The sequence below is a fragment of the Lutra lutra genome, chromosome 4 (assembly GCF_902655055.1).
Source record: "Lutra lutra chromosome 4, mLutLut1.2, whole genome shotgun sequence".
Classification (NCBI taxonomy): domain Eukaryota; kingdom Metazoa; phylum Chordata; class Mammalia; order Carnivora; family Mustelidae; genus Lutra; species Lutra lutra.
In genome coordinates this window covers 154,657,478-154,685,472 of record NC_062281.1, presented here as the reverse complement: position 1 = coordinate 154,685,472, position 27,995 = coordinate 154,657,478, and the positions used below count along the sequence as shown (strand labels likewise).

The window sequence follows — 27,995 nt, the reverse complement described above, 5'->3', positions numbered from 1 at the left end:
CAGAAAGAGCACGGACTTTTTGTGTGCACACAGACTGGAGTTTTTGTCCTGGTTCTGCTACTTCTTTGTTGTGACCCTAGGCAAATTATTCAAATTCTCTAGTCTCAGTTTCCTCATCTGCAAAATGGGGCTAATCATCTCAACTCTATCAAGTTACTGTAAAAACTATACAAGGAAATGTACATAAAACACTGAGTCGTGTCTGACACACAGGAGGTTCTCACTAAATGTCGATTTCCTCCCTCTCCTGCTCTATTTCCCTGCAGCTGACAGGAGCTTACTCCTCGGGCCTAGATGCCTCAGGAATAGCTCCTCCAGAGGGGTTATTGGCCCCTTGGGACACAATGCCGCCTGACTCGTGTAGAGTGCTTTGCGACTCACAAAAGCTCTCTTGCCTATGCTGTCCCGCCTGAATGCTATGAATTCAGGAGGCGGATAGAATGGGGGATATCATTCTTATTTTACAAATAGAAGTGAGCAGAAAGAAGTGACTAAGACCACGAGGCTATGAAGCAGTGAAACTGGGAGCCACCTCTGTAAGCTGAGCTCAACCCTTCTTCCACTGGGCACCCCCCCAGGCTGTAAAACTTGGTCAAGCCCCTTCTGCGATTGGCTGAGGTTAAGTCTCAAGGCCCTCTGCCAGCCCTCCTCACCTGCTCCACTTCATGTCCCCTGCTTCCCCTTCGTGAATAGTGTGCTTCAGCGGCAAGGCAGTCTGCTCTGCCCCATACTCGATCATTTCTTCCACGCGCCATTTCCTTGGTCTACACCAAGCTCATCTTTCCTCTTTTCCCCAATACCCAGCTTACAATCGGCAGCCTTCCGGGGCCAGAATGCCGTCTAGGATTGGCTGCACCTGCCTAGGCTCACGCCCTCACTCACCAGCCCCTCAGACTCAAAGTGGCACTGCCCTACCTTGCACTTGACGACAGGCAGCTCGGAAAGAGTGTTCTTCGGGAGTTGGTGCAGCTGTGACCTTGGTTCCCCCGGCAAGACAAAAAGCTCCTTGAGGGCAGGGGCTGGGTCTTCCAGTTCTCTGGTCTCCCCAAGACAGGGCTCTGCCCACAGTGGGTGATCAAAGCTGCTGATTGCCTGACAGGGGGATGGACTGGATGACCTATGAGGTCACACTCAGCCCCCTGACTCTGCTATAGAACCATGACATCTGCTCCCCCAACAGGCCAGGCCCTATTATGCCCCTCAGCCTTGGCACATGCTTCTTTCTGGAATGCCATTTCCCTCCTTCTCTTGCTGAAAAACTGCTATGAACCTTTCAAGAATACAGTTCATCTATCACAGCCTCTGTGAGACATTCCCTGCCTGGCTTCCCAAATAGAATTCACAGCTCCATGGATGGTCCCACAGTGTCTGTTCAACTAATATCACCGGGAGCCAGCTATGCAGACCTAGGCCCCAGGGAAACCAGTGAATCGACCAAGCCCGCCCTCAAGGAGTTCACAGTCTAGTGGGGAGACCAATGAGCAAAAAGACAAGTTGACTACAGTGTGACAGGTGCTGGGACGGAGAGAGGCTGTGGAAGAACAGAGAAACTGGGGAAAGCTTCCTGGAAGAGACCCCTGAGCTCCACCAAGGCACTCCGTGCACAACTGTACAATAGTAAGTGACTCTCACCCCCCCACCAGCTCCTCAGAAGTGGGAACCTCCCTTCCCTATTTGTGAACACAGCGTATCTGGGACTGCGCTTGGCTCGTGTGCGATGAATGCATTTGAACTGCATGGCCACAGTTACCCTTCCAGGCCAAAGGTTCTGAAAACTTACTCAGCAGAAACAAAGACACTGGCTTCTTTACTGTAGGAATAGCCTCTAGCCACAGCGGGGGTCCTGATCCATTTCCACCCCAACCACCTGCCCCAGAGTGTCTGTGTCCCCAGGGCCTAGGATAGTGCCTGGCACACTTGATAAATGTTGGAAGGAGGGAAGGAGGGAAGGAGGAAGGAAAAGAGGAAGGAAGAAAGGGAGGAAGGAAGGGAGGGAGGGAGGGAGGAGGAAGGAAGGAAAGGTGGAAGGAAGGAAAGGAGAAAGGAAAGAAGGAATTCTCCAAACAAGGGATACTTACTGCAGGATAGACATGGCCAATCTGAGCAGTTCTCCCTATGTGGAGCTCATCTTCGTCCTCCTCTTCCGTTGTTTTCCTGTATACTGGGTTGTCAAAATTCATGCTTTTGGTGTTCTTCCGCTTCCAGTTTCTCCAGATCAGGTAGCCACTCATGCACAGCAGGGCTATTACCGCTGGAGAAAGGGACACAGCATGCTGAACTTCCAGGAAGCTCTAGTCCATTGCTCAGATGTCAGTGCATTTCACGCCCCCTCTCCAACCTTCCTGCCCCTTGTTCCTCAGGTGGTTCTGTGTGTCCTTTTTCTGCTGCTTGGAAGCCCTTCTCCTATCTCTTCCTTTATTAACTACCCCTCTTTCAAGGCCCAGCTCAAATGTGAAGTCTCCTCCACTTCCTGGGACCAGTCAGTTGCTCCCTCCTGTGTGTTCCCAGCCTGCGGTCCTGTCCTTTATATGTGTGTAGCCCCAACTGAGCTCTTTGTGGGCACAGACTTTGTCTTCACCTCTCTGTCCAGCTCAGTAACATGTACGGAGTGAATGAGTGAATTTCCTCACCACACCTTTGTCCTAACACTGCTGCCACTTTGCAATTCTCTGAGAAAACCGTTCTTACCCCAAATGGAGGGTGGATGGTGGGGTGGGGGGTGTTTCTTTCCAAAGCAGGGGCTCTGCAAGGAGAGGCGCATCTCTGGAAGGGGACACAGCAGGGAGACCCTGGCTCTGAGGGGCAACAGATGAACGTATTAATGAATAAAGAAGGAAGTTCTCTAACACAGTTGGGTAAAAATGGGGCCAGTGGCTTCATGAGATAGTAGGTGGTCACTGTGAGCTTTCAAGTGAAGGCTAATGACAGCTATCCAGGCTGCCTGAGAGGGAGTGTTTTACTTTGGTAAGACTGTGATCATCAATACTCATTAAAGATGGGGACAAGGCCAGCACAACTGTCACCACCGTTTATGGTTCCAGAGACCCAGCTCTGCTGTGAGACCAGATCAGGAATGGAAGAAGACACACAGGGAAACGGGAGAAACCAAAGTGTTAGTATCATCAGTTCTGTAAGTTCAGAAAAATCTGAAAAAAGCAGATGAAAAACTATTTGAAATAACTTCAGTTCATCAAGAACTAATGTAAAAAAATCAATAGCTTTCTTATCAATGAGCAATAACCAATTAGAAAATGGAACATTCATACCAGCCCAATGGAAAACTACAAAATACCTCAAATAACCTAACAAGAAATGCTCAAGTCCTATTTGATCTATACAATTTTACAGAAGGATAGAAAAGAAGACTCAAAAAAACTGGGAGATGTGTCATGTTCCTGGATGGGAAGCTTCAGTATTGTAAAAATGTGACTTCTCCCCACATCAACTTATGTATCCATAACATAAGATTCCATCATGATTTTTAAAGAATTAAGATGATTTTAAAGTTTATCTAGAAGAGAAGTTGAAAAAAAAAAAAAACTAAGAAAATATTGCAAGAACAATAATGCCCTACTAGGTATTAAAATCTAGTGTGAAGTTGTTCTTGTCATATAAAGGAATGGACAGGTAACCGGTGAAGGACAGTGAACAGCCCAGAAGAAGATCAAAGTATGGATAGGCATGTAGTTTATAATAAAGATGACAATTCAGGTCAGAGGGATGGATTATTCAATAATGGTCTTGGGAAAATGAAAGAGGCCTGTAGAAAAAAAAATTAAATCTCTGCCTCACAGCATACTCTAAATAAATTCCAAATGGATTTCTGTCTAAATATAAAATAATGTCTAGTAGAAAAATATATATGAAGATATTTTAACAATTTACATTGAGACAGAGCTTCCTAAGGAAAACACGAAACCCAGAAATCCTAACACGGAAGAGGAAAAGATTGGATACTTAAAATTTTCAAATTTGTGTGTAGCAAAAAACCACAAACATTTAAAAACCAAGTGGGAGTAAGGAAAAGAATATCTGTAATGTATATTACAAAGGTTTAATATGCCTTATGTATAAATATTTCTACAAATAAGAATAAGATCAAGATCCAAGAGAAAATCAAGACAAGACTGGGAGTGAGCAATGCATTAAGGAGGCAATGTAATTGGCCATTAAGCATATGAAATGATGCTCTACCTCATAGGGAAATGCCAGGGAAAGAATACTCATCTTTCACCCCTCAGAAGAACAGAAATTTAAAAAATATTAATTACATTGGAGTGGGTTCTATCAAGGAAACAGACTACACACGCCCTTCCTTCTATCGAGTAGAGGATGGCAGGAAAGGGCCTGGTTTCTCTTTCACTAAACAATGTTCAGAGTATTTTCCATTCACTCTACTCAAACTCAGCCCGCCATACTCTCCTCATCATCTTTATGGTTAACGCCTTACAAGGCCAATTCAGATGGCCTCTTCTCCGGAAGGACCATTCCCTCTCCTCTGCAGGGCCCCATGTAGCTGTATGTATGTAGTATGTGGTAACACCTCTCTTGCATCACTTTTTAGGACCAAGTCTGAGTAAAGACTGAAAGCTCTTAAAAAGTCTTTTATCTTTCTCTTCCCGGGACCCTTGGCACCCAGCACAGTCCCTTGCATGGTGTAGGAGTTTTGAAAACATTCATTCATTAGCTCACCACCACACTGGGGATTTCCAGGATAAATGGACAAAGTCCTGGTCCCTGAGGTGCCCGTAGGCAAGCAAGGGGGATCAGCCTATGAATGGGCAGTCACAGTTCGAAGACCCCATCAAGAGATGAGACTAGAACAAGACAGCATATTCAGGATACCGTGTGAACCGCGGGGTGGGAGAGACTAAATCAGCCTCTGTGGTTCTCCGAGAGGTTGAACTCAGTGTTATATTTTGGCCATATTGGACTTCTGGTTCCAAGCCCACCCCTACCTTGCCCTCCCATGCTTGTTCCCCTTCCTGGCTTTGCTTCATGCTGTTTCCACTGCTTGGACTGCTCTGGATTCTTCTTCATTGGGCTGACTCGGTGTGAGTCATTTCCTATCATTTCCACTCGGAAACCTTCCCTGCTCACTTCCCTTCTCTTCCAATTCCAAGTTAAGTACTTCCTTGGCACTTCCATGGACCGCCTGTGGCTTAGACTTCCCATGTTGTGGTCAAATTATCTGCTATGTGGGTCTCTCCGACAAGACTAAACTTTCTGAGGACAGGAATCATGTCTTCTTCATTTTTAATCACCTTCTCTTCACTTATCACAGAGTCTGGTACATCGCAGCTGCTTGATAAATGTTTGTTGAAAACCAAACCGAAATGAAGCAAGATAGCATGATTTCCTAAAAGAATGGCAAGCAGTGCTCCTCATTAATTCAACAAAAATTTTATATCCTACCATGTGGCAGCCACTGCTAGGAGCTGGGGAGAGTGGCAAGCAAGAGAGGCCCCAGCCCTGTGCCCATGGAGCCAAAAGTCTGCCTTCAGGCAGGGGGAGGGTGAACACTGGGGTACAGTGAGGCATTAGGACAGCTGCCGGGAGCCAGGTCCTGAAGGGTCTTATGTGCCAAGCTAAGATACCAAATGACCACACTGGGAAGTGGGCTGGAAATCTCCTGGGGCAGAAAAGGTCTCTGAGCCACAGTCTCCTCAATGGGACAGGTCAGTGTGCTCAGGGCTAAGGCTAGTGCTTTTCCCCAGAGCCTGAGCGTGGTTGCTCTCGTCTCCCTGGAGATTTGGGGCCACACTCACCCATGGGCACGAGGATCCCAATGACCGCAGCAGTGACGGTTGAGTCCATCTTGCCGCCTTCATTCCCATCTGCAAAACACAAACGTGCCTAACGATGCTCCATCGCTGTGAGCCCAAGTCCTTGTTTGCCTCAAGCTGTAAGAACTACCAGCTGCTTCTTGCTCTCATTCCATAGTGAGGCTCCTGGCTCACTGGCCTAACAATTCAGTCTTTCCAGATCCTATGAAAACTCCCCCGACGTGAGCACAACTGAGGTTATATTCACTTCACACGTGGGGGAACATAGTCTTCTGGGGTTCTGGGGGCTCACAGAGAAGCTGCAGCGCTGGGACCCAAACCCAGCATGTGTGCCCCACATCCCTTAGCCACCCCACAGGACCACAGTGCTAGGAAGCTGGGTGGTGGTGGTGGGGTGCTTGGCGGAGTGAACACTTAGGTCTCTACGTCGCTGACTGAGGCAACTGCCTTTTCCAGCCTATACCTATTGCTTTGTCTCTGTTGCTTGGGCGGTCTCTCTGTCCGTCTGCATTATCAGCTTATTTTCAATAAGTAATTAAAATGGGAGGCACTATAAGTAGTGGAACCAACAGCACAGGCTCCCGGGGGCAGACATCCTGGGTTCAAATCCCAGCTCTCCTACTCGCTACCTGTGTGGGCGAGTTACCTACCTCCTAGGGGCACTGTGAAGGTTAAGTGAGGTAATTCAGGTGGAGCGCTCACTACGCCCTTGCAGGCTTCAGAGTGGGGCACTGCCGGGGAAGCCTGCGGCCGCAGCGCTCCACCCTCACTGCGCATGAGCACACCCTGAGCAGCAGGAGGCAGGTGCGGAGACCTGGATCAGAGGCTCTGCCTGGCTGGAGAGGGCCTGGAACTCACCGAGCTAACCCTCCAAAAGTCAGGGTGAGCGCTCAGCTCTGCGAAGCCAGCTTCTGCCGGCAAGGTGGGCCTGATAAGAAAGGTGCTACCTGGCTGCTTGGTTTCTGGGCCACATATGGAAAAATGTTTTAAAGATGGTTTATCTTCTTAAGTGAACTCGCCCTGGCAGGTGACTTAATTAAAAAAAAGGTATTTGCTGGCTCATGAGACAGAACATTTCTAGCCATGACAAGTATTGCTTTGGATGATTTCATAAGTGCTGAACTTAATTATTTTCATGCCAGGGTTTGGAAAGAGGCACAAGCAGACCATAGTGACGGGTGTCACTAGCTGGGGAACTGGCTAAGGGAGCTAAGAAAAGAGACCAGAGCTTCTGAGGTTTCCAGATCAGAGGGACGCTCCCTCCTCGCTGCGTCAGTAGTGAACCCAGGCACATTCCCAGCAGCAGCAGAGGCTGTGCAGGCGAGCCCTACTGTTTACATCACCTCCTTTGTCTCTCTAGGCAAGCTCGTGAAGCAGGTGGGGGGAAGGGCAGTTATCAGTCCCACTTTGTAGGTGAAGAAACTGAGGCTCAGAGATAGGAAGTGGCTTCCCACAAGACCCTCTACAAGTCAGGGGCACCTCAGACTCCTAAATCATAGGTGGGCACTTCTACCGGTTCCCTCAGAGAGGTCCAAGATTCTGCTCCGGTGTGATCTCTTCTTCCACATATCTCCCCCCCAAACATCCTCAGCCCTCCCAGCACCTCCCCAGCACCTCCCCACCCACCCAGGCTTCCTGAAGGCCTCTCCCATGTCACCAAAGAATGCAGAGCTCATTTCCTTACAGTGTTGGGAGTGGTTGCTGGTCGCAGGGCTTGGGGAAGATGGCTTGATGTTGGGAGCCCTAGGGATGCCAACTGAGCTTGGGACCACAGCTGCCAGGCTTGGTGTCTCTGTGCTGTGGTTCTGGTATGTGAGGCTGTGGACAGTGGTCCCAGGGGCTCTCATGTTTTCTGCTGGTGTCCTCGCTGTGGTAGGAGCTAACGTCGTAGTTGAGGTAGATTGAGGTGCTGGAGGGGAAATGCCAAGGAGGTCACTTGCACAGAGAATTCTCTTGCTTTAGGCCTAACTCACTGCCTCTACAAATTATACTTATGAAGTCATCCTCAAGGCTCAGCTCAAATGCCACTTCCAGGAAGCCTTCCCTAAACCTCCTGAATGGGCTCTGACCTTTCCTCTAGCTGAATCCCAAGTACTTTGTGTTTAAACCGCACATTGATTTGATTAAGACAAGTCATTAAAGCAAGGCTATAGAATTAGGTGTGGGCAAGACCACTGTAAAAGACTGGGCGGGGGAAATACTATAAATCTAGAAGGATTTTGCATGCATATTGATACACTACTAAATTCAAATTCTCACTCCACTTTAAAGAACTGGACCTGGAAATCATAATTCATAAATCTGATGTAGCAGATTGTGCTTACACCAAAGGCCTTGGCCCTGTGTAACACTGGACAATGAATAGAGGCTTACATGGCCTAAGTATTAACTATTAGTCCTAATCATATCACAGAAGGGCTTCTGTGTCATGTGTCCAGTTCTAGGTAAGGAATGGGCAAGCTCACAGTCACATGCATAGAAATAGGAACCGAAGCCATAGGGAAAAGGGTTCTTAATTTCAGGTCTTCAAGGGCCTCCAGAAAGCCCCTGAAACTGAGCTCAAAATGTTGTCTGTAAATGTGCATTTTTTCTTGGAAGTGAGAAGAGAAAGCCTTGGAAGGACCCTGTGGAACACCAGCATTCAAGGACGGTAAAGAAGGCAACACGCAGCCAGAAAAGACACAAAAGCCGGGAGCATATGGCATCCCGGAAGCCAAGGGAGGAGTGTAGCAGGAGGGGATCTCGCTTTGCTGGGGGCCTGCCCCCTGGTAGGTCTGCTTACCTCGGTAGCACCTCTTCATGTCTGGGCCCAGCCACATTGTGTCAGGACAGGCACATGTGTACTTGGGAGAGGGGCTGGAGATCTGAGGAGCAGGAAGGCACAGGTACTCACAGCCGCCATTGGGCTGGGCACTCAGCTCGCAGGCATCTGCAGCTAATGGCACAGAGAGAGAGAGGGAGAGGGAGAGAGTTGGAGCAAAGACAAGACATGCCAAGTCCTCCCTTCTCCCAAGGATGAGGCCCTTCCCAGTCGGCTTGCTCCAAAAGCTTTCTCTCCTACTCTTTTTGGGCACATCCCAGCTTTGGACCTGGTGTTCCTCCCCCTACCCCCCACCTCCCTTCAACCCTGACGACAATGCTGAGAGGTGGGTGCATGGCCCAGAATGACAGATACCAGATGTCTGGGCTCAAAGAGCACAAACTGGTCCAAGTTACAGTTCTAGTAATTTTACAGTTGGAATTTAAACTGAGGTCTGTTGGATTCCAAAGTCCATGTTTCTCCCTCTATGCCATGTGCCATGTCTCTTTCTTATTTAAACTTTCAGGTCTAGAATCAGGCACCATGCTCATCCCCTCTCTCCCCTGTGCCTTCCCCCTGTCCCCCTGGTGGCCACAGCTGAGTTACAGGTAGCCTGAGCACTATATCCTAGCAAGAAAGCCCGGGGAGCCCGACGAGCAGGATTCCTGGCTTCTGGTCCCAACGAGCTGGATTGCTTCATGGCCCGGGAATATATTAGCTTACACTGATGCAAAATGGGTACACATCATAAATGAGAGGCGACGTGCTCCCTCCTGGCAGAAGTAGCTCTTGGAATCAGACGGACCTGAGTTTCGGTTTTAGTTCCATCATTTTACCTTTCTGAGCCTCAGCTTTCTAAATGAGAAAAGTAACACCCACTCCTTGTAGGCACAAATGGAACTTTAGATTATAGTTTTTATACCCAGCCTTATTTCACCAAGAGCTGAAGGAAATGAGGTAAAATGTGTGATGGCAAAGCACACTCCCAACGAGAGTGGCTGCCGCCACGTGTCCTGGGAACGCTGGGAAATGGCGTTACGGGAACATCACATAGCCCGACTAGTGCAGGGAGAGGGCGCGGGCAGGGGCCGCAGGGCCAGGCAAGGCTCACCTCTTGGCTGCTTCAGCTCATGGAAGATGACAATGTCATGTGGGTTATTGAGGTTCTCAGCGAGGACAGAGATTTCCAGGCCATTGAGCCGATTTGCACTGAAAATGGCCTCATTCTCCAGGTCTGTCCAGAACACCTTGTCCTGTGGGGGTACAGATGCACAGGATGGGAGGCCTAGAGCTTAAACCCGTGACCTTAGTCTCAGGGCTTGGCCCAAACCATTATCACAAAAACTGCCCTGACCTCTCCCCTGAGCTCTCCTGCCCACAGATTCACAGGGAGCCCAGGGGATGGGTTCTCAGCCACTAATCTGTGGCACATACTCCGGTTTCCCTCTGTCATGGAGGATTATTTGTTGATTCTGTGCTTTGGCCTGAAGACTGTTCATTAATGCTGAGCTAGGCCTGCTTCCTGGAGCCGAGGAGAAACCCAAGGTCCAGTCTCGATGGCTGTTACCCCTACTGGGGCCTGGGACCAAGATTGGAGGGGACGTATGAGCTACTGAGGACTATTCCCTGGTAGGTCCTCCTACAGCTTCTGGGTACACACAGACCTGTATGCATCCAACATTCTGTCCACATAAGCCTACAGGTTCACCTGCGGGCGACTCCACAACGACAGGTGCAACCATGCAGCTCCACGCACAGATCTGGACACGTACCCACAAAAGCACACTTGGACCAGAACAGACACTTGGCCAAGTCTTGGTGTAAGTACTTACATATTCACAAGCACCAGCACATACCAGAAATGCACGCTTGTAAATGGCTGGATTTCTGGAGACACACGCATACACTTTACATGTGCATGCCACACACACGCACAAGCACCTACATGTGTCTGCACACACCTGTCTTTCCAAGCAGGGGCTGGACTTGGAGGTGGGGCTCTGCCCAGAATTTCAGAGCAGTGCTGAGTGATGTCACTCCAAGCAAATATGGCCCAATAGCCACCATAGACCACGGTCCCCTTGCTTTCCCTCCCCTTGGGGGCAAAGTTAATTTAGGGGAAAAGATCGACGTGGTGAGACCTGGGTTGGTTCTGGGTTACTCGTTCCCCAAGAAGAAAGGTTGTTAGGGCCGAACAGAGGCACAGGAGGGGTGGGAGGCTCCACCCTCTGGGGAGCTTCGTGAGGACTGAGATAACATCTGATTCACTTCAATGACCCCAGGGTCCAGCAAAGGTCAGCCAAAGTGTGCTGAGCCGAATAGCATCTCTCAGGCTATTTCCAACAGCAGAGTCTAAGGAAATGTATATTCCTTCTTCCCTCCCTCCCTTTATTGTGTACCTTCTGTATAGGGGTACAGTGCCAGGCGCTGAGGGCACAAAGAGGGAACACACGTGTTCTAGCAACTTCCCTGTGACAAGTGCTCTGAGAGGGGTCTTGGGAAGGAAGCACAGGACAGTAAGCTGCGAGGCCTCTGTGTGCGGGCAGTTCACACACTGTGTACATACAAGTCAGCTGGCTTCTCTCTTCCTTTGTTTCTGTTTGGACAAGTCTCAGAGAGCCATCCTATTTGAAAAGCCTTTTCTAGGCTTTAGCGTCCTGCTAGGGACATATGTCCCCTCCCGGGGCTCACCTCAAACACAGCTATCCCAAAAGGGTGGCTGAGGAAGTCGGGGGAGGAAATCAGCATCTTCCTGTTGCCTCCGTTGAGGTCAATGCTGGAGAGCTGGTGAAGTTTGGAGTCTACCCAGTACAAGCGCTGGTTCAGCAAATCTGGGGACAGGGCATCAGGTCTTGAGTTTGGGATCCCAACCAGGATCTCGGCTCCTCTGTGCCCACTTCCCCTACCCACATTTCCAGGCCAGGCCTCCCATGGGCAACCATCCAGAAATACAGGCACAGGTACTCTATGGGGGATATAAATACAAGACCCGTGGGGCTCCAGATGGTAGTCAGCACTGGGTAGTGGGACAGGGCCCCAATCCAGGGAAGGCAGGCCTCACCCAGGGTGATTCCATTGGGCCATTCAATGTTGTCTGATACCAGTGTTTGCCGGTCCACACCGTTGAGCCCAGACTTCTCGATCTTGGCCTGGTACCCCCAGTCAGACCAATACATGAACCTAAAAGAGAAAAGAACTCAATTGGTATTTTAGTCAGGGGATGGGGTTGGGGCGGTGTGGGTCAGAGGGCTCAATGAGCCACTGGATATTGAAGATTATGTTTGGTGGGGGCTGGGAAGGCCTCTGAAATCCATTGGAACCATCGAATCTTAAGAATTAGCAGTTGCGTTAGCTTCCCCTCAACTGAGAGCCCTGGGAAGCCTGCGTTCCCCGAGAGTCCCCCCAGCTTCAGCTGACCAGCCTCTGAGGCCTTCTCTGCCACTCTGGCAGCTCTAACTGGAGCCACGGAGGCCAGAGCAGGAAAGGCCCTCGTCAACCCTCTCTTACTTTCCTGGTCTGCAGAGGGGAAAGTGGACAGCTTCCCCGGGTCACACATCTAGATCTCAGCCGGGGGTTTCCCTCGATTCTCTCCTGAACATTAATGAGTACCTACTGTGTGCCGGGCAAGGAACTGAGAGGTTTCGCCTCACGTACTTATAAACGCAGCCATCACTGCCCCCCTAACCCCATCCCTCTAGAGCAGGCAAAGGAACTCTCAAAAGCAGAAATAAATCGTCACTCTCTGGTTTTTAAACTTTACAGTGGCTTCTCCTATTCCCCTTAAAACAAAATCCCAAATCCTTCCCACAGCTGACAGAGCTCTGCCTGCTCAGCCCTCTCTCCCACCACCACCCCACCCTTCCCAACCCCACACATGCCCCACGGGGCTCCAGGCACCAAGCTTTGTTAGTTCAGAGCCTCAGGCCTCTACCCGTCCCCCAGCTCCTTCTCAGCGTGGATGTCTTTGCTGTACAGAATCATTCTCTGTAATAGGTCCACCCTGTTATTACCTCGGAAAGCACTGGTTCTTGCCTTCCTGGCACTTAGACAATCGGTTATTTCTGTGGGCATTTGGGTGGTGAGGTGTATTTTCCTATCTATTTCCCCCACTAGTCTGTAAGCTCCCCTGAGGGCAGGCTCGTCCGTCTTGCCCCTCGTTGTGTACCTGCAGGTCGCTCGTGTGGGACCTGGAACACGCTCTTGTTTAATATTTGTTGGACAAAGTAATGTGTCCATCCCAGCCCCACCAGAACCCCTGGAGAGTATAATTATTAGTCCCGTTTTATAAATGAGCACACTGTGGCTCACAGTGGTTGACTTCCCTCACATCACGCTGTTAATAAGCAGCGGAGTCCGCATTGCACTTTATATAAAATGCAAGCCAAACTCTAAAGCCTGGAGGTTTCCTTCTCCCCAAAACCGCCTCTGCTGGAATCTGGTGTCAGGCCAAGGCTGCCTTGGCCTGGGGGCCCCTTCAGCTGGGGGGCTGAGTGATTCTGTTAGTGGCTTCGGAGTCACTCTCTACCCATCCCCATTCTGCTCTGTACACCAAAAAAATGACCCGTGTGCGAACCACATCAGTGGGCTCTCTAGTCTTCTGGCTTCCCGCTGCATTCAGAGACATGTCTGAGCAGGAGGACGGAGACTGAGCTCAGGGTATTTGTTCCAGACTCTTCTCTACAAAGTTGCCCCCGGCTGGCTACTGCTCTGAAGGTGGCCCTCTTTCCTTCCCAGCCCGAGTACCCGACTCTGCTCTTGCCCCTTGGGCCTAGTGCTGCTAAGGGCACAGTGTTAGGAACAGTGCATCAGACCTCACCCACTCCTCTGTAAAGAGACCCCCCCCATTAAGCCCTCCCCAAGTCATCTTGATTCGGGTGTGTGGCGGGTTTCCTGCCGGGACTCGGACCAATCCACACTGGACTGGAGCTGGGCTGGGTGTCACTACACACAGGGAGCAGGGCTGAAGTGGGGGTTAAGTGAGATGACTCATCGTTGGTCGGGTGCCTGGTTGTTCCTATGCATGCAGCGGTCAGTCCTTGCCCAAGGCCTCACACATTCTGTCAGGGGCCACTGTGGCCCCCAGCCACCTTCACTGAAAGAAGAGGGTTTTCTTTCCTTGTTTAAAATTAAAGAAACAGTAACAGGAAGAAGCTAGCGGTCCTGGGAAACTTAATATGGCTACAGCTGCTGAAAAACCACGCCTTCCTGGGACATCCCTACTGGGGAAGGGAGGGAAGAGTCTTGCTCTGTTCAGAATCACTACCCCTAAAATGGAAGTGTGGCCACAGCAGGGCAGCCTGGGTGGTGAGGGGCCCAGAGGCTGTGCACCCAGGGGTTCACCAGACCTAGTCAGTGGTCTCAGTCCTCGTTATCTTGCTGGCTGTCCTACAGGGCAGGGAGTAGATGTGTTTGGTATAACTCCAGAGGCCCACGGAGAAAGTGAAAGTTGGGCAGATTTGGGGATATGAGAAAAAAAAAATTCTAAATACTCTCTAATGGGCAGAGCTGCCTTGAAATGAAACGGCCCCTGTGGGAAATAATGAGCTCCCTGTCTTTGGGAGTGTGGGAGCCGCCACCAGCAGTGTGCAGCAGCCTGAGGAAAGACTTCCTGCCCCAGAAGCTTCCATGAGGGCCCTCTCTAGAGCCCAACTGTGCTCTGCGATGTACTGATTCTAGGATATGAGTGAGTGGCAGAGTCAGAACCCTGATGACCACTGTCCACAGAACCCTTGGTCAGGGGTTAATAGTCTGAGGGGCCTTCCCTTGGGCTGTCTGAGTGGCCCACGGCCTTCCAAAGTCCTCAAGATAGCTCTTATGACAGACACAGGAGGACCGAGTGCCTCCTCAGGGAAAATGGGAAGTTTGGGTGGGGATACTCACCCTCTCAGGGGGTCGACCGCAATGGCCCGGGGTTCACTGAGGTCCTGGCTGAAGAGAGTGCAGCGGCGGCCACCATCAATTGTGGCCACGGAGATGGTCTTGTTGCCTGAGTCAGTCCAGTAGATGTGCTTGTGGACCCAGTCCACTGCCAGGCCCTCTGGAGAGTGCAGCTGCTCGTCAATGAGGACCTCCTGCTCTGCCGGGTCGCTGGCCTTGTCCAGGTAGGCGCTAGGAGCAACCAGAGCTGGCCATGGGGCAGGGGTTCCACCCAGGGGTCTATCTGATGCTGCCTAGGCACCCCTCCCCTCTCTCTCTCCCCTCTAGGCCATGGCAGTGGATTTTAGAGGAACTTGGCTAGTTTCTATTCTTCCCATTTCCTAGGCCACCAGGGGCAAGTATACAGGCTTGAGTCAGCCATAGCCCCTGGCTTGGAGGAGCTCAGTTTAGTGGGGGACAGGAATTTCTAGCCAGGTAATCACAGTACAACGTGGTTATGGAAAGCATCAGGGACTCTAGCAGCTGAAGCGAAGACTCCGTTATCTTGGAGAGCTGGAGAAGGCTCTGTAGTTGAGTCCTGAAAGACTAGCTCACCAGGAACACAAGGAACAGAAAGCACAAGGAATGGCATGTGCGGGCGCCCAGAGGTGTGTGTTCTGGAACAGCGAGGCATTCGATGGGGGTATAGCTGAGCATGCGGGACACAGACTGGAAGTGAGTGTAGGCAGGGCCCTGCAGGCCAGGCCAAGCAGTCAGGATTTTATTCAGGTGGCAGTAACTGAGCAGGTGAGAGGTCATGGTCAGATAGGCATGTTGGGTCACTGTGGCGCTGATGCATGGAAGGGGAGGGGAGGAAGGCGGGGAGACCAGCTAGGGGGCCATTACCGCAGCTGGGTGAGAGGCGAAGAGAATCTGCAGAAAGGCTGTGTCAGTGAGAATGGAGAGAAGGGGCTGAGAACACAGCGGACACGCAGAAGGCAACGCTACCAGGACTTTGTCTCCCAAATGCTATTTTTCCCCAGTGCTCTCTCCTCCTCCATGTCCTCCCTCTGGCTGATTAGATCCATAGTGCTCACTGCCACCCATAACTCTGATTCTCCCATCCTGACTACTCTCTGAAGCTCCAGACTGTAAAGCCGACTGGCACCCCTTAGATGTCCCATGGACCTTGAACTCAACACATCTCAAACTGCCCCCCATTCCTTTCCCCTCAGCCAGCCAGAATGGCCAACACCCCATCCCACCCACTGCTCCCATATCAGAAAATGGCAGGCTTCTGAGCCAGAAATCTGAACCTCCCAGAATGCACCTCCTTCGGCCCCATACCCAGTCTGTCATCAAATCCTGCCTCTTCCAGGCATACCTGTGGGGCAGACATGGCCCTAGCTGCTTCTGTGTGTGAGTCTAAACTGAGTATGTGTCTGTGCGTTGGGGTGTGGTACATATCTAGCTGTCTGTGAACAGCACTTGGTATATCTTCATCCATCCATCCAGCCATCCATCCATCCACCCCATTGTTCTTTTAACAGTCTACCCTGGGACTGGTCATTGGCAGTCCTGCCACACAGATCTCAGGACAAAGAAAGGATATGACGTCCAAAAAGGGGCCCGGACATGCAGGGAGGCAGGCTTGTGGGATTTGAGAAAGACCTACCAGAGGACCTCCTGGTGTGTGTGAGGGGCCTTCTGGAGAGCGGAAGTTCACTGACTATGGTGTTGGACAAAGGAAAGGGCTGGGCTGGGGGTAGTGCCATCCAGGAAGAGTTCCCTGACACCCCAGATTGGGTAAGGGGCCCCCTCTGTACTTTCCTCTTGGGAGCAGCATAACAGACATCACCGTGTTATGAGTGCTGTCCTCTAGGCAGGACCAGGTCTCAGTCATGTTGGACTGAGTTATCTGCAAGATCTGACCCACAGACATGTAAGCTGCCTTACAGTCCTCACTGAGGCTGAAGCGTCACCTCCTGGCCTGGTGGACAGGTTCTCAGGTCTGGCGCTGCCCCCCAGGCCACCAGAGGTCAGTCAAAGCCCAGGGGCGTGGGCTCAGAGGGTCTCTCCCCACAGAGCTCTCCGCCTGGCCAGCCCCAGGGAAGGAGATGGTCTGGGAGTTCCAATCTGCTGTGACCCTGCGTTTCTGCCCAAGTCCCTGTCGGTCCCCAGGGGATTCTGGAGGCGGAGGGGTACAGAGGTCCCCCTTCCTCTCCGCCTGTCAGGCCCCCCGCCCCTGCCCCTGCCTGGCTGTGGAACACCTGCCTCCACTCACCTATAGATCTTGCGGTAGGAGAGGTCACACCAGAAGATACGATTGGTGGCCACTTCGACATCCAGCGCCACGACATTCTTGAGCATGGGGATGAGGCGGGAGTAGTCCCGTTTCACGAGATCTATCCTCCGCACTTCATGCCGGTTCGTGAAGATCAGCGATGGGCTTCTGCCAGCTGTGGTGCAGGAAGATGAGAGAAATGGTCAGTGCAAGAGGCGGGGTGGGGGTGGGGGCAGTGTATGGGGAGGCTTAAGGAGCAAAGTGCCCTGTGTAATGGAAGATCTGTATTCTTTGTATTAGACACAAACTCGCCCCAAATCTTTTACGACTCCCCATTTCCTCCTTAGGCTTACACCGAAGGCCTTCTGGGATGTGACCCTAAGCCCCATCTAGCCTCATCACTCATCGCCAACACACCTTGACTCCAGCCACCAGACCACCTATGATGACCAGGCAGAGCCTTGCTGCCTCGGGCCTCTGCTCAAGTGGTCCCCTCTGCCTAGAACGCATGGCTCCCCAGCTCCCCTGCTTAGGGCCCCACTGCAATAGCTCACGACAGGGCAATGTGAGCATTAAGTGTTTTAGGAAGGGGACTGAGGTTGGAGTGTGAGGATGAACATCAGAACTAGGGTGAGGTTTAAAAGAGGAGATGCAGCGTCAGACTCCTCTCCCTGAAGACTCAGTCTTTAGTTTATGCAGAACGTGTTTGGGGACATGACCAGAGATGACGTTTCAGGGGCTGGCAGGGATCAGGAGGGTTCCTGTGAGCTGGGTGTCATTTGCACTTGACTCTGAAACAGCAGCAGGGGTGGGGTATGTGTAATATATAGCACGGGTCATACACGTGCAATGGGGACAACACACGGCAACCCATGCACACGAAAAGCCATTTTTAAACTTAGGAGGCTATTTTAGGAAGTTCACTAGTGACTGAGACATTCCTGACTACTCAGCATGAAGGTCACTACCCCAGAGGCCTGTGAGGGGCCAGCACTGAATTCCGGTTTCCCTCCTGTGGCCTGGTTCTACTCGCACGTCCCAGACCCTGTACCTGGAGCTACCTGGGCCTTCTCCCCGTTTTCCAGCGGACACTTCTGCAGGCCACCTGGTCCCTGTCACTGTGCATCTGTGTCAGGTTAACGAGTTCCCTGGGGATCAGGGAGGACCAGCACAGAGTCCTGTGTGGCCTGGGCCAGTGACCTGCGTGTGGTGATGGGTCAGGGGCGGGGGAAGAGAGAATGTGGTATCCAAAGAGGGTCTGGAGAAACAAGAACTCTGGGTGCAGGAAGGAGAAAGAAGGAGAGCCGAGGTCAAAGCCCTTCCCCTGACTGTGCCCTTTTCTTCGTCCCAAAACGAGAGTAGCAACATGATCCTCCAAAGGCAGGCGCTGGGTTACAGGGTATCTCGAGGCGCTAGGAACCCAGTGTGCGGGTGGCTGGGATTTGGTGTGACTGCGCTTCAGATGTTCCTCTGCGGGGCCCTGTGATGACACGGCAGTCACGTGTTGTCTCTGCTGCACGTTCACAGTCCGTGCATAGAGGACACGCGTCCCTTGGGGGGGGGGGGTGGGGGCAGCGAGAACAGGCAGCATGTGGTGCATGACGCGCTAACGTACGTGTGGCATCAGGCACAGTAGAGGCGGTAGGCTCTGGGTTTGCAGGCTTTGTGTCCCTGTGGCCGCACACCACACATCGTGTGTGTGCGTCTGAGCTCCGCTTGTGCGTCCGAGGGCCTCCTCACGACCCCCGCTCAGATGTCAACACAGCTTTCTTGAAAACTCAACGTGCCCAAATCAAGCTACTGTTCCCCCGACCCTGCTTCTTGGACCATCTTTCCCGGCTCCATAGATAGCAGTCCTGTTTCGCCAGGAATTGGCCAAAAACCTTGCCCTCATCTTCGACTCTTTTTTAACTCTCACATCCTGCATTCAATGGGTATGTGAATCCTGTTGCTTCAAATTAAGTCTTAACCGGGGCACCTGGGTGGCTCAGTGGATTAAGCCGCTGCCTTCGGCTCAGGTCATGATCTCAGGGTCCTGGGATCGAGCCCCACATCGGGCTCTCTGCTCAGCAGGGAGTCTGCTTCCTCCTCTCTCTCTGCCTGCCTCTCTGCCTACTTGTGATCTCTCTCTCTGTCATAAATAAATAAAATTAAAAAAAAAAATTAAGTCTTAACCTGCAAAGTATGTCCAGTCTGCCTGCTTCGTATCATTCACACTGCAGCACGCTGGTCCCAGCCACCATCACCTCTTCTTCGTGACGCCAAAAACCTCTTAAACGGTTTCCCTGCTTCTTCCCTTGTCCCCTACAGTCTGCTCCCGGCACAGCAGCCAGAGGAAGCCTTTGGAAATGGAAGGCACAGCACATCCCTCCTCTACTCAAAGCCCTCCAAGGCTTCCCCCTGACGTGGGGTAATAGCCCTTATGATGGTCTAGAAGACTCTGTGATCTGCCCAGAGTCCCCTCGATGACTTCATCTCCTGTGCTCCTTGCTCCAGCTACGCCGGCTTCCACGCTGTCATCGGAACACACCCTGCACGCTCCTGCTTTAGGGCCTTTGCGCTTTCTGTTCCTTTGGCCTGAAATGTGGTTCCTGCTGATAGCTGCATGTCTCCTTCCTTCAACACCTCCAGGTCTTGACTCAAATGTTACCTTCTCACGGAGGTCATTCCCTGACCACTCTGTCTGAAACTGTACTCCTCTCTGCCCTTCTGGACTTCCCTCTCCCCTTCCCCGGGTTGTATTCCTCCTTAACCATGACCACCATCTGCCATGCTATTTCACTTATTTATCAGATTTCTTTTTTTTTTTTTTTTAAATCAGATTTCTTGTCTGTCCCATGCACCAGGATGTAAGTCCCAAAGAGCACGCAGGGATCTGTGTCTGATTTGCTTACTGCCAATCCCCAGTACCTAGAACGATGTGTGGGTCCGTGCATGTCATGCCCTCTCCGGGGAATGCCTGTGCTGTATGTGGTCTGCACGGTCCAGCATGTGTCCATACATGGCGCGACTGTGTGTGCCGTGTCTGTGATGTACTGGGTGGCTCTGGGCAGGGTCTGTGCAGGCGTTTGTGTGCAAGGTACACTTATAATCCAAGCAACGCATGTGCCCCTGCTCCGTGTGTGTGTGTGTGTGTGTGTGTGTTTGTGAGTGTGTTTATGTACCTGCATATCCATCTGCTCCTCACAGAGGTGGCGGCAGCCGGCTCTATGCAACCCCATGGAGCTGTCCCCGTGCCCCCCACCTTGGGGTGCCCATACCGACAGCCTTGCAGTTCTTGGTCAGCGTGTCCATCTCGTAGCCGGGGTGGCACTCGCACTTGAAGTAGCCCTTGTAATTGACACAGATCTGGCTGCAAGCATCAGGGTCCTCACACTCGTCGATGTCTGCCGGGATGAGCACAGGTCAGAACCTGCAGGGTGCTCTGCCTCTGTCTGGGGGAGGGGCGGGCTGGGGAGGGTCTCACCGCCACAGGTCTTCTGGTCCAGGAGTTGGTAGCCTGCTGGGCACGTGCACTCAAAGCCGATCTTGAGGTCCGTGCAGATGTGGGAGCAGCCACCATTATTGTGCAGACACTCGTTCAGCCCTGGGGAGGGACACAGTCTCCTGGGGGTTCAGGAGTCCTGGCTGGGGGGGTGGGGGCAGGACAGGGGTAGCGCCTAGAGCTGAAGCAGAGACTCCGGGCGGCAGGACCCCTGCGGGGCCAGGATGCTCTCCAGCCACACTGAGCCGCAGCCTTGTTAACCAGGTGACTGCGCAGAGGAGGCTCAGAGAGGGGCAGGTCCTTGCTCCAGGCTGGACCCAAAGACAGGGACAGAGTGGAACTCAGGTCCTTTGCCTCCCAGGCCAGGGCTCTGTGTACCCAGAGGCCAGAGGCAGTTAGGCCGCCTGAGGTCTCTCCTTTCACAAACACAGGTCTCACAGCTCCTCCTTCTTCGTGACCTCATTGTGCAGGGACCACCCCTCACCCTCAGGATACCTCGAGAACCCCTTCTGAAATGCCCTTGCTTAAACATCTGCAGCCTCAAGGAGCCCCTTCCCTCCCAGGGCAGCCTTCCTCACTGGACTGGCCTTCCTGAAGCTTTTGCTCCCACTCCAGCTCTACTGGCTGGGGCTGGCCAGAGTCTGATGGTTCCCTCCGAGTCTCCTTGAAGCGCTGATTTCTGATGCCCTGCTATCCAAGTGCCTTCCTCCGGACACGTCCCATCTGTCCGTGTCCCGTCCTGGACAGGGCCCAGGGCTGGTTCACTGCCGCCCAGAGGGAGTCTGAACAACAGAGACGGACCCCACCGAGCTTGTGGTTATCTAAGACCCCAGGTTCTTTCTACACAGAGCTGCCGCTCTGGTAGTTCTCTCCTACCATGAAATATGATGGATTATTTCCACCTTCTCCCCTCTCAGCCCCTATCCCTCTTCCTATACTCAATCACAGGTCTGGTCCCATTGCTGCAGGGGCTGAAGGAAGCCAGAAGCTCATCGGGTCTCCCCACCCTCCGCTTCCTTGCCCCCTCTGGCAGAGTCCTAGGGGAGGTTAGGGAGGCCGGCACCAAAGCTCACCATGTCCTCACAGCATCTTCTGAGCTTTGGGATCACAGGTTAATTCTGCAGGCCAAGAGAAGGTGCCCTGCCACCCTTCTACCCCCCAGGTTCATGCACCGTCACTGCAGCCAAGCCAAGCACAGCTGAGCCAAGCCAGTTGTGGCCATGCACGCAGCTGGTCTGAGTGGCCCGCCCCAGGCCATGCACAGCGGCAGGTGCCCACCTCCAGCCCAAGCCATGCGTACGGATGACTCCCCTTTACCCCTGGGCCGCCTCCTGTTTCCCCGGGATGTTGGTAGCACTGAAAGAACAAGATCACAGCAACCCCATGACTGGAGGGTCTGGGGGGTTGGGGGTACTCAGCTGAGTCCAGCCCTGGGAGAAGGCCCAGTCCCCTGGGGTGGGCTGAGCCACGGCAGCTTTGAGGGGTGCTCTGTGGGGCACCACCTCCGGGAATCTTTGGTCACTCCACGCCTCCCCTGACCTCTCCCACACTGTATTATTCCCTCAGTGCCCGTCCATCCGTCTGCTCACCGCTCGCTCACTGCCTCATTCACGCACCCACTCGCGCCCCCTCCCTCTGTTCACTGCCCCCCCCTCCCTCTGTAGGTAGCAGCAACTCCACAGCTGTATTTACCAAACCCTTGACAGACTAGCATGTGTAGGATGGCCCTGAAAAGGGAAGAGGAAGAGCTCGAAGTGGCTCAGGTTTCTCTGATAGAGGAAAGCACAGAGTACCTTCGGGGTGAGAGAATGAGTAGTGGGTACTCATTGACCGTGCAATGGAAGGCCAGTGCCAAAGCAGCGCCTGAGGGGCTTCCCTGGGCCTTCCCAGTGCTATCTAGCCTGGAGGCGATTCTGCTGGGTGCCTGCAGGGGAGGTGGGGGTGGTCCAGAGGCTGCCATGGAAGGGAGGGGCAGAGTCACTGTCCCCAGCACATGCGTGTCCCTACGTGCATGCTCCCACACACTGGCGGGCGCACAGACAAATTCCCAAGGATGCAGGGACGCACAGAGACACAATGCAGTCCCCTTGCCTTACTCCAAGGAGGAGCCGTGGACACAGACACTGGGCTCTCCAGCACACAGAGACACAAATACATGCGTACATACTTCTCTTAGATGTGTCGTGCAAAAGACCAGAAAGAAGAGATTTAGTAGGTTAGCAGCCCCTGGCTAACTCCAGATTTGTGAGGGGTGAAGGAGTTGGTGGTGGTGGAGGCTGGGCTCCATTGTTCCCATTTCCCTATTATTTTTTGCTCACATTCCTTCCTCTTGGACTTTTCCTGGCAGGGCGTCTAAGGGAGCAGGAGGGCCCAAGATGAGCATGTTCCCACCAGCTTCGGTGCAGGCTAAGTGACCTGCAACCGACCACTCTGCCTTCCAAAACCAATTTTTAAATCTCCAACAGGGGTGGAAACATGCTGTTCCTGGAGAGTTCTAGAGAATGAAACTCCCCAGAATCTTCAGACTGGCAGCCGGGTCTGCCAGAAAGGTAGGGTTGGATATAGGCTCCTTCCTCCCAGGAATTCTCGGCCCAAAGCTCTGAGCTCAGGCATGAACCTTCCTGGAGCCCATGGTGGGTTTCTAGCATATTCTGTGGGCTGCTCGCCTCACCTACAGCCCAGACTCTCCTGTTCTTTTCAGCCTGGAACCCTCCCTCACAGCTCTAGCTCTAGGACAGCTGCCTCATCCCGCCCCTTACTCATGCCCAGCCTGTAAGTCTTATCTCTCAGAAAGCCCAAGCTCCTTGGGGCTCAGGATGGTGTCACCTTCCTGTCACCTTCTGCTGCTGGGTCTGCCTTACCCTCACTCAGGCCTGGCCCGAGCCAGGTGGCTTTGGAATGTACCTCAGTTGGCTACTGTCTGCTGTCCCCTACCTCTCCCTCTCTTCTTGGATTCCTGCAGAGACTAGAAAGCCTCAGAGGCCAGGACCCTGGCTAGGTTAGCAAAGGTCTCAATGGGGAAGGAGAGAGGAGGAGAGGCCGAGTTTGTGAGAGGAAGCATAACTGAGCATCTGGGTTGGAAAGGAAAGGCAGCTTGATTTGTAGAGATGCAGAATGAGGCCCCAAGGCAGAGTCCTGCCAGAGGACAGCGCACAAGTCCAGAGAGAGAGGGTCAGAGCAGAATGTGTGCAGAGGGGCAGGTGTGGGCCTTGGCCTGGATGCCAGGAGGGGGCGTGGTGGGGCTGAGTCCAGCAGGCAGAAGGAGACAGGTACTGTACCACACTCTTTCAGAGGTTCATCCGACCAGTCCCGGCAGTCTCTCTGAGCGTCACACACTTTCCCGCCGTCCACGCACTCGCCACTCTTACACTGAAATCTGCGGGGACCCTCACATGTTGATTCTGTCGGGCCGGACAAGAGAGTGGACAGGGCCTGTGAGACCTTGGGCAGGGAGGGCTAGGCTGGTCTAGGTCCGTGGGAGGTGAGCCGAGCTCCAGTCCCAGTCCCCACGGGTCTCTAGAGGACCCAGGATAGACAGTGAGACACAGGGCTGGTGGGAGCTCTGCTCTCAGAGGGCAGAACCCCAGGAATAAAGTCAGGATGCCCACGCATCATCTAGCTGGGCAAGGCTGGTTGTGTGGGGGGGGGGGGCCCACTGTGCCTGATCTGACAGTTCTGGGCCCTGAGAGGAAAGTAGAAACACTAGAGAGACCCTGGGGACTGGACTGACCATCTGAGGGGAACCTGTGTCCTACAGATCCTGCATAGGGGAGGCCGCCTCACTGCCCAATCCTTTATCCATTTTCCCAGATGAACTGCGGTCAGGGTCCTGGTTCCTACAGGTGGGGAGTGATGACCAGAGAGTCATCTGAGAATGAAGGGAGCTCCCTGGGGACGGAGGCTCCACTTACGCTAGAAGAAAGCCACGTGGAGGCTTGGGCATGGACAAATGGTGGGGGTGGACTTCCTGCAGTGCCTTCTCATGCTCTCCCCCCGAGCCTCTTTGATCTTTTGCAAAGTCCTTTAAAATCCTGTTCTCGGGCCAGCAGGACCTGCAGGGAGTAAATCTGGGTAATTTAGTGGCAAGTGATGCTCTGGGGGTAGACACATCTCAGGGACCAAGGGGAGACCTCTCTGAATTCTGCTGTCTCTGGAGTCGGGAGAGCACAGGGCTCTTCTTCAGGGAGGGTGTCACCCCTTTGCCTCCAACCCCACGCACCCTGCAGGCAGCCAGCTTCATCACTCCCGTCCAGACAGTCCTGTTCCTGGTTGCAGCGCTTGATCGTAGGGACACAAGTCCCGTCCCCACACTGGAACTCGTCCCCACGGCAGGTCCCCAGGGCTGCCAGGAGAAGGCAAAGCAGGAGGGTCAGGGCCAATGTGGTATTGGAACAGCCCTCCTCCCACAGCCCCCAGCCCCAGCCCATATCCGCTTGGCAAGAACAGAACCAGGGGCTGAACTTGGGAGTCCTCAGAGGACACCTGGCCAAGGCACTTGGAGTATACAGATGGGGAGACTGAAGCTCAGAGAGGGGGAAGGACTCACCCAGGATCACACAGCACTCTGGCTGGCAGAGCCAGGACTGAAACTCAGGTCTGCTGTTTTCCCATCCACCGCCTCTCCCCAGGGCCATCCACCCACAGCACACCGCCACCTTCTTTTCAGCGTTGGTGCTAATTTCTTAATGACTTCATCCCTTCCCCAAACCCTTCCTGAGCACCCTCTGCATGCCGGGGACTAGGTGGGACATGGGGAACCCAGAGACTACTGGGAGGCTCCCCATCCTCTAGGAGCTCAAAGGGCAGGAGGGAGGCTGAGGAATGAACGGAAGACATTACAGTGTAGTCTGTGCTGTAGGAGAGGGTGGCTCCGGGTAGGGCGGGGGGAACCCAGCCCAGCTGGGAGGGTTGAGACCTTGAAGGACAAGCAGGCTTGGCAGGTGGGGAGGGGGAAGCGCAGGGGCAGCTCCTGAGAGTACCAAAGTCTGGGGCACTGGAGCCAGTGGGTGAATGCCTGAAATGGGGGAAGGGCAGAGGGTGGGAGGCAGGACAGGGAAAGCAGGACCAGGGAAGACCCTGGGCCTCTGCGATCAGACCCGAGCTGGGCAATTTAGGAGCCTGGGGGCCTCCAACCTAGGGACTCCACCTTCCTCAAGTGCGCGCCCCACCGTAACCCAGGTAACCCGGGTGGGCAGGACATGTGCGTCCTGGCAGCCGGTGCCTCAGGCCGGCCCGGGGAGAGCAGCAGGGCCACGCGGTGCGGGGGTGGGAGGCGGAGGCTTACGGCAGTCAGCCTCGTCCGACTTGTCCTTGCAGTCGCGGTCGCCGTCGCAGCGCCAACCCAGGTGCACGCACTCGCCGCTGCGGCAGGCGAACTGGGAGGCCGCGGCGCAGGCGGCGGGCGCGGCAGTGGCCCCGTGGCCCGCGCGGCCGCACAGCTCGGCCGCCTCGTCCGAGCGGTCCTCGCAGTCGAACTGGCGGTCGCAGACCCAGCGCTCAGGGATGCAGGCGCCGCTGCCGCCGCTGCAGCGGAACTCGCGGGGCCCACAGGCCGGGTCGGCGCAGCCGCGCTCGTCGCTGCCGTCGCCGCAGTCGTCGTCGCCGTCGCACACGAACACGGCGGCCAAGCAGGTGCGGTTGCTGCACTGGAACTCGTGTGGGGCGCACACTGCGCGGGACAGAGAGCCGGTCGGCCCTGCTGCTGCTGCTGCGGGGGGGCCCCTGACCCCGCCCACCCGCCGCGGGCGTCCTGCGCGGGAAGGGGCGCCCGAGAGCACAGGGGGCTTCCGATCCGGGGCCATGCAGGGGGACTCAGGGCACCGCGCCTGCCCACCCTGAGCCTCGCAGCCTCACTGGGAGCTAGAATTCCCGTCCTCCCGCCGCCAGCATTGGGGTGGGGCTGGGAGTGCTCCTGCCGCGGGGTGCTGCCGGTCTCCAAGGGCCTTGTGATGTTCCCAGGAAATGATACCAAACGTGACCCCGACCCATCCCAAGGAACAAGATCTGGAGCTGTTTCCTGATGTCACGACTCAGCCGCCTCCCCATCCCCATGTGCCCGCACCATCCAGGCTCAGTCCCCTAGCCTAGCATCCAAGCCACTGGCACAGAGCCACTGCTCCACCCAAGCGCCTGGTGCCCTGGTGTCTGCCATACTAGACCACTGGCCCACCTCTTCACCTCGCCTTCGCCCAAGCTCTCCCCTCTGCTGGGTGCTCTCCTCCTGCCCAGCACTGTCTCCGTATTTCAGTGACCAGTTCTCATCCTTCAGGGGCCCAAAGCCCACCTCTTTCATAACATACTTAAGCTCTCCTACTTGGCAAGCCTCCCTCTACCTCTGTTCTGCGTGCCCTTCACAGCACGCTCAAGCATCTGGGTTCACATCGTTCTGTCTCCCTCACAACTACTGCACAGGGACCGGCTCCGAGACTGACCCAGCTTGGTCTGGAGGGCCTGGCACAGAGCTCCCTGTAGGGGGCGGGTGTGAAGTGGATGGATGCCAGACAGGCGGGATGTGAGGAGTAAGTAGGGATGGGCGTAGGTAAGGACACAGGTCGCTGGCCCTGCCTGGGGCCCTGGGCTTCCTCTCTCTAGTGAGCTGCTCAGCTCAGAGGCTGGGAGGGCTTTGGAGACCACCAGCCCAACTGCTAGTTTATAGATGGGAAAACTGAGGCCCAGAGAGGCGCAGTTTGTCCAGGGTCACACATAACCAGAACCCTGGTTTGGGGCTCTTCCCTCCTACTCTGACCCCTCTCAGCTTTCTGGTTTGCTCCTCCTTTCCTGGAGGGTATACCATTTTCAGAGCAGTGACCTCCTCATCTCCCTGCTTCGTTTCTCACACAGAGGCTATGGCTGGGGGATGGGGGGTGTGGCTGGGAAGGGGCCTGCAGCCTTGGGTAGGGACCCCGTGGCGGCAGCACCGGATCTTTCCACGTGGGGGCGCCAAGAGTCTGTTTTTATTTGCTGATAGAAATTCGTCATTTTTCATTGTTATTGGACATAAAATAGAATGAGGTCTTCAGCTTCACAATGTAGGCAGCTCGTCATGTGTTGCTGACAGCTCTATCAAGTTTCTGACAGCTGCATTTTTCCCCCCTTCTGGGCTTTTGGGATGTTGGGGCACTGGTGGGGAAAGCACACACTGCCTTGTGGTGTCTGCCCCCAAGATTACGCAGATGCCCAGATTAGCTCCCCTCTTTCCTGCCAGACTCGGCTTGCACGTGTCTGGGGGGAAGGGCTCACTAAGTCGCTTCCCTATATTGAGCTCTCCCTGAGGTCTGAAAGTTAACAACGGCTTCAAGAGCCCTATTCTCAGACCTGCATCCAGAGAGTCCACTCCCAGCTCTCACAAATAGAACCAGCTCTGGGTCAGGGAGAGAAAAAAGAATTCTTTCTCCTCTGCCCGGGTGGTTGGGATCTGTGGCAGAGGCGTCCAGTAAGACCTTTGAACCACCCTCCCATCACCCGTAATTAACGAGGACCATGCCTGCCATCACATGGCCTAGTTAGAGATACTCCTGCCCGTGCAATAGCGGCTGATGGCCCTTAGAGATGAGGAAACATCTGATTATGGGGAGGGGGGTAAGGAGGGAAGAGGATTCTCATTGGCCAGTGAAGCCCCGCAAAATTATCACAGCTGAGGAGACAAGCCAGTGCCATCGCTAGGGCTTTGGAACTGCTGGCTGAAGCCAGGATCTCCCCCATACCCAGATGCTTCCTGCTTCAGACACGTCAGAACTCCAGACTTGGAATCTAGAGTGCTGTGTGACTCAGAAGCCTCCAGAGAGA

At 53.8% G+C, this 27,995-nt stretch overlaps 1 protein-coding gene across 18 annotated transcripts in view; it reads right to left on the bottom strand.

The window, feature by feature from the left end:
* The window catches only part of LRP8 (LDL receptor related protein 8), a 78,808-nt gene that overhangs the window by 6,000 nt on the left and 44,813 nt on the right, over positions 1-27,995 (bottom strand). Inside the window, exons 5-20 of one of the 18 annotated variants that reach the window (XM_047725465.1) lie at positions 25,495-25,878; positions 24,430-24,552; positions 23,489-23,611; positions 21,489-21,566; positions 20,193-20,312; positions 19,987-20,112; positions 16,727-16,901; positions 14,467-14,694; positions 11,648-11,766; positions 11,278-11,417; positions 9,698-9,839; positions 8,569-8,721; positions 7,471-7,695; positions 5,769-5,837; positions 2,079-2,251; positions 916-1,092 (exon numbers count right to left, since the gene is read on the bottom strand). In XM_047725465.1, coding sequence (XP_047581421.1) covers positions 916-1,092; positions 2,079-2,251; positions 5,769-5,837; positions 7,471-7,695; positions 8,569-8,721; positions 9,698-9,839; positions 11,278-11,417; positions 11,648-11,766; positions 14,467-14,694; positions 16,727-16,901; positions 19,987-20,112; positions 20,193-20,312; positions 21,489-21,566; positions 23,489-23,611; positions 24,430-24,552; positions 25,495-25,878 — 2,555 coding nt within the window. Of the gene's footprint in view, positions 1-915; positions 1,093-2,078; positions 2,252-2,305; positions 2,417-2,472; positions 2,796-5,768; positions 5,838-7,470; positions 7,696-8,568; positions 8,722-9,697; positions 9,840-11,277; positions 11,418-11,647; positions 11,767-14,466; positions 14,695-16,726; positions 16,902-19,986; positions 20,113-20,192; positions 20,313-21,488; positions 21,567-23,488; positions 23,612-24,429; positions 24,553-25,494; positions 25,879-27,995 lie in introns of those variants that run through there. The other 17 variants (XM_047725467.1, XM_047725471.1, XM_047725466.1 and 14 more) reach the window with 17 other exon arrangements.